The sequence below is a fragment of the Cajanus cajan genome, chromosome 10 (genome assembly GCF_000230855.2).
Source record: "Cajanus cajan strain Asha chromosome 10, NIPB_CcT2T_4, whole genome shotgun sequence".
In the NCBI taxonomy this organism is placed as follows: domain Eukaryota; kingdom Viridiplantae; phylum Streptophyta; class Magnoliopsida; order Fabales; family Fabaceae; genus Cajanus; species Cajanus cajan.
The window spans coordinates 33,982,240-33,986,130 of NC_138526.1; the positions used below are offsets into that span (position 1 = coordinate 33,982,240).

The 3,891-nt window shown below is 47.0% G+C and overlaps 1 protein-coding gene across 1 annotated transcript; it reads left to right on the plus strand.

Moving 5' to 3' along the window:
- The first annotated feature begins 316 nt into the window (after positions 1-316).
- LOC145952447 (uncharacterized) lies at positions 317-3,433 on the plus strand. Its single transcript, XM_083064811.1, has 10 exons — positions 317-676; positions 719-908; positions 1,019-1,356; positions 1,471-1,647; positions 2,178-2,240; positions 2,529-2,654; positions 2,736-2,797; positions 2,924-2,999; positions 3,066-3,177; positions 3,363-3,433. Exons 1-10 carry the CDS (start codon positions 317-319, stop codon positions 3,431-3,433), a joined length of 1,575 nt encoding a protein of 524 aa, XP_082920937.1.
- Positions 3,434-3,891: the final 458 nt, after the last annotated feature.

The window sequence follows — 3,891 nt, forward strand, 5'->3', positions numbered from 1 at the left end:
TGTGCTGATTTCTTCATTGATTGTTGTGTTGTTGATTTTTATTTGGTTTAGTTATTGTGTACTGAAGATGCTGTTACTTTTGTAGACAATGACTAGAACCAATGAACAAATAGCTCGTGCCATGGAGATGATGGTTATGGCTATGTAGTAGCAAAATGCTTATTTTGCTAGGATGGACATTGAGAGAGTTGCAGCTGGTGCAACAAGGCCCTTGGGGTCACAGGAGAGCCGGGATCTAGTTGAGTTCTAGAAATGTCATCCTCCACAGTTTAAGGGAGATGCAAATCTAGAGGTAGCTGACCACTAGATTTGTGAGATGGAGAAGATCTTCACTGTGTTGGGATGTTCTCAGGAGAGGAGGTTGGCATATGCTGTGTACATGCTGGTAGGAGAGGCTGAGCATTGGTGGAGGGGTACTCACCATATGCTTACTGCTAGAGGAGTAGCTGTTGACTGGGAGTGTTTCAGGAGAGTGTTCTTAGAGAAGTACTTCCCTGAGAGCGTGAGGCAAACCAAGGAAGCTGAGTTTATGCGGTTGCACCAGGGTGGGATGATAGTATCTGAGTATGCGATGAGATTCGAGCACCTGACTCGTTTCTATTCGCAAGCTATATCTGAGGCCTGGAAATGTAGGAAGTTTGTTGAGGGTCTAAAGTATGAACTGAAGAGGGTGGTGGTGCCTATGGCCATCACTGAGTTTCTAGCCTTAGTGGAGAAGGCGAAGGTTGTTGAGAGATTGGAAGGTGGAAACCGTGTGACTAGAACTACTAAGGGACCAGCTGGGTCCAAGAAGGGAGGAAGTCAGAGTTATGGCCCCAACCACAGCAAGGGGGTCCTGTCATTAGGCAACCTTCTGATGCTGCTAGAGGAAGGAGATAGGGTGGAGGTGTCACTCTCAGATGTTACAGGTGTGCTGGACCCCATTTTATCCAGGATTGTCCATACACGAAGAGTCGGTGCTTCAGGTGCCATCAGATGGGTCATGAGTCGACCAACTGTCTTGATAGATACAAATCAGAGAGAGATGCTCAGATGGGTGGTGCCCAGAGAGGCGATGCTCAGAGGGGTGACAAACCCACTACAGCTGGTAGAGTGTTCGCTTTGACTGGGGTTGAAGCTTCTACTTCCTCAGATCTAGTGAAGGGGAAGGGTAAAGCTGCTAGTAAGGATGTGATGATTCTTTTTGACTCTGGGGCTTCTCACTCTTTTATTTCTTATGCTTGTGCTGCTATGTTGGGTGTGCCGGTGTGTGATTCGGGGTTGAGACTGCTAGTGTCGATGCCCGCTTCTGCTTCGGTAGTTGCTTCTGTGTTGTGTGCTGGCTATCCTATTGTTGTGAATGAGAAGAAGTACAAGGTGAACTTGATTTGTTTGCCTTTGGTGGATATTGACATAATCTTAGGGATGAATTGGTTGTCTGCCAATCGCATTCTTATAGATTGTGCCAATAGGCGGTTGATCTTTCGTCAGGTGGAGGAGAAGCTGTTAATTTCAGCTGTTCAAGCTGAATCATTGTTGAGGGATGGAGCAGAGTGCTGTCTTCTGCTTGTTGCCATGAGTGTGGAGATTGAGAGGGTCATTGTTGAGATTGATGTGGTGAGAGATTTTGCAGAGGTGTTCCCTGATGAGGTGTCTGGGTTGCCTCCTGTTAGGGAGATGGAGTTTAGCATTGACTTGGTTCCAGGTGCGGGGCCAATGACGGTGGCTCCCTATAGGATGGCCCCTGCCGAGTTGGTTGAGCTGAAAGGTCAGTTGGAGGACCTGTTGGAGAAGCAGTTGGTGCGGCCGAGTGTTTCACCGTGGGGTGCTCCCGTGTTGTTGGTGAAGAAGAAGGATGGTGGTAGTCGACTGTGTGTTGATTACCGGCAGTTGAATAAGTTGACCATTAAGAACAAATATCCACTTCCCCGGATAGATGACTTAATGGATCAGCTAAAGGGAGCATCAGTTTTCTCGAAGATTGATTTGAGGTCAGGTTATCACCAGATTAGGGTGAAGGAGGGTGACATACCAAAGACTGCTTTTAGGACTAGGTATGGTCACTATGAGTATGTTGTGATGCCGTTTGGTGTGACCAACGCCCCGGCTGTGTTCATGGATTACATGAACAGGATCTTCCGGCCCTTCTTGGATAAATTTGTGGTGGTGTTTATTGACGACATCCTGATTTATTCAAGGACCCCGGAGGAGCATGGAGAGCATTTGAGGTTGGTGCTGGAAATTTTGAAGGCGAAGTAGTTGTACGCTAAGCTTTCAAAATGTGAGTTCATGTTGGATGAGGTGAAGTTCTTGGGGCATGTAATTTCAGCTGAGGGGATTGTTGTTGATCCGGCTAAGGTGGAGTCTGTATTGCAGTGGGAGCGTCCAAGAACTGTCACTGATATTCAGAGTTTTGTGGGTTTGGCGGGTTATATAGGAGGTTCATTGAGGGATTCTCCAAGATAGTAGCGCCTTTAACCCAGTTGACGAGGAAGGAGTAGTCGTTCATTTGGACAGATGCTTGTGAGCGGAGTTTTGATGAGCTGAAGAGGAGGTTGACTACTTCTCCCGTGCTGGTGTTGCCCGACTTTGGTGAACCATTTGATGTGTACTGCGATGCTTCCCATCAGGGTCTGGGGTGCGTGCTGATGCAAAACAGGAAAGTGGTGGCATATGTTTCAAGGCAACTGAAGAACCATGAGAGGAATTATCCCAATCATGACTTGGAGTTGGCAGCTGTTGTTTTTGCCTTGAAGATATGGAGACATTATCTGTATGGTGCTCAGTTCAGCGTCTTCAATGATCACAAGAGTCTGAGGTACTTGTTTGATCAGAAGGATTTGAACATGAGGCAGAGGCGGTGGATTGAGTTTCTGAAGGATTATGATTTCCAGTTGATGTATCATCCTGGTAAGGCCAATGTTGTGGCGGATGCGCTGAGTAGGAAATCCATCCACATGTCTAGTATGATGGTGAAAGAGTTAGAGCTGGTTGAGGAGTTCAGAGATCTGAACCTCTATGTAAAGTTAGCTCAGGATCACATTAGTTGTGGGATGATTATCATAACTAGTGAGTTCTTGAGGCAGGTTGGACAGAAGCAGTTGCATGATGTTGGGTTGGTGAAACTTCTTGGGTTGCTGGGTATCGAGAAGGCTGTTGGTTTTGAGCTGCGTAGAGATGGAATCTTGAGGTTCAAGGGCAGGATTTGCCTACCTCATGATGTTGAGCTGAAGAGAGCTGTGTTGGAGGAAGGCCACAAGAACAGACTTAGCATACATCCTGGTATGACTAAGATGTACCAAGACCTAAAGAAGACTTTCTGGTGGTCTGGTATGAAGAGGGAGATAGCTGAATACGTGGCGGCCTGTCTGACGTGTCAAAAGGCAAAGGTGGAGCATCAGAAGCCGAGTGGTTTGATGCAGCAGATGGAGGTTTCGGAATGGAAGTGGGATAGTATCACTATGGACTTCATTGTGGGGTTGCCTAGGTCTACTAGGAATAGTGATGCTATCTGGGTGATTGTTGATCGGTTGACCAAGTGTGCGCATTTCTTGCCTGTCAACATCAAGTGGTCCTTGGAGAAGCTGACACAGTTGTATGTGAGAGAAATAGTACGGTTGCACGGGGTGCCTTCCAGTATTATTTCAGACAGAGATCCGAGGTTCACTTCCAGATTTTGGCAGAGTCTACATTAAGCCTTAGGCACGAAGCTGAAGCTAAGTTCTACTTATCATCCGCAGACGGATGGTCAGTCGGAGAGGACAATCCAGTCCTTGGAGGATTTGCTGAGGGCTTGTGTGTTAGATCACTTGGGAAGCTAGGAGGAGGTCCTACCGCTGGTTGAGTTCACGTATAATAATAGCTTTCATGCTAGTATTGGGATGACGCCGTTTGAAGCCTTATATGACAGGA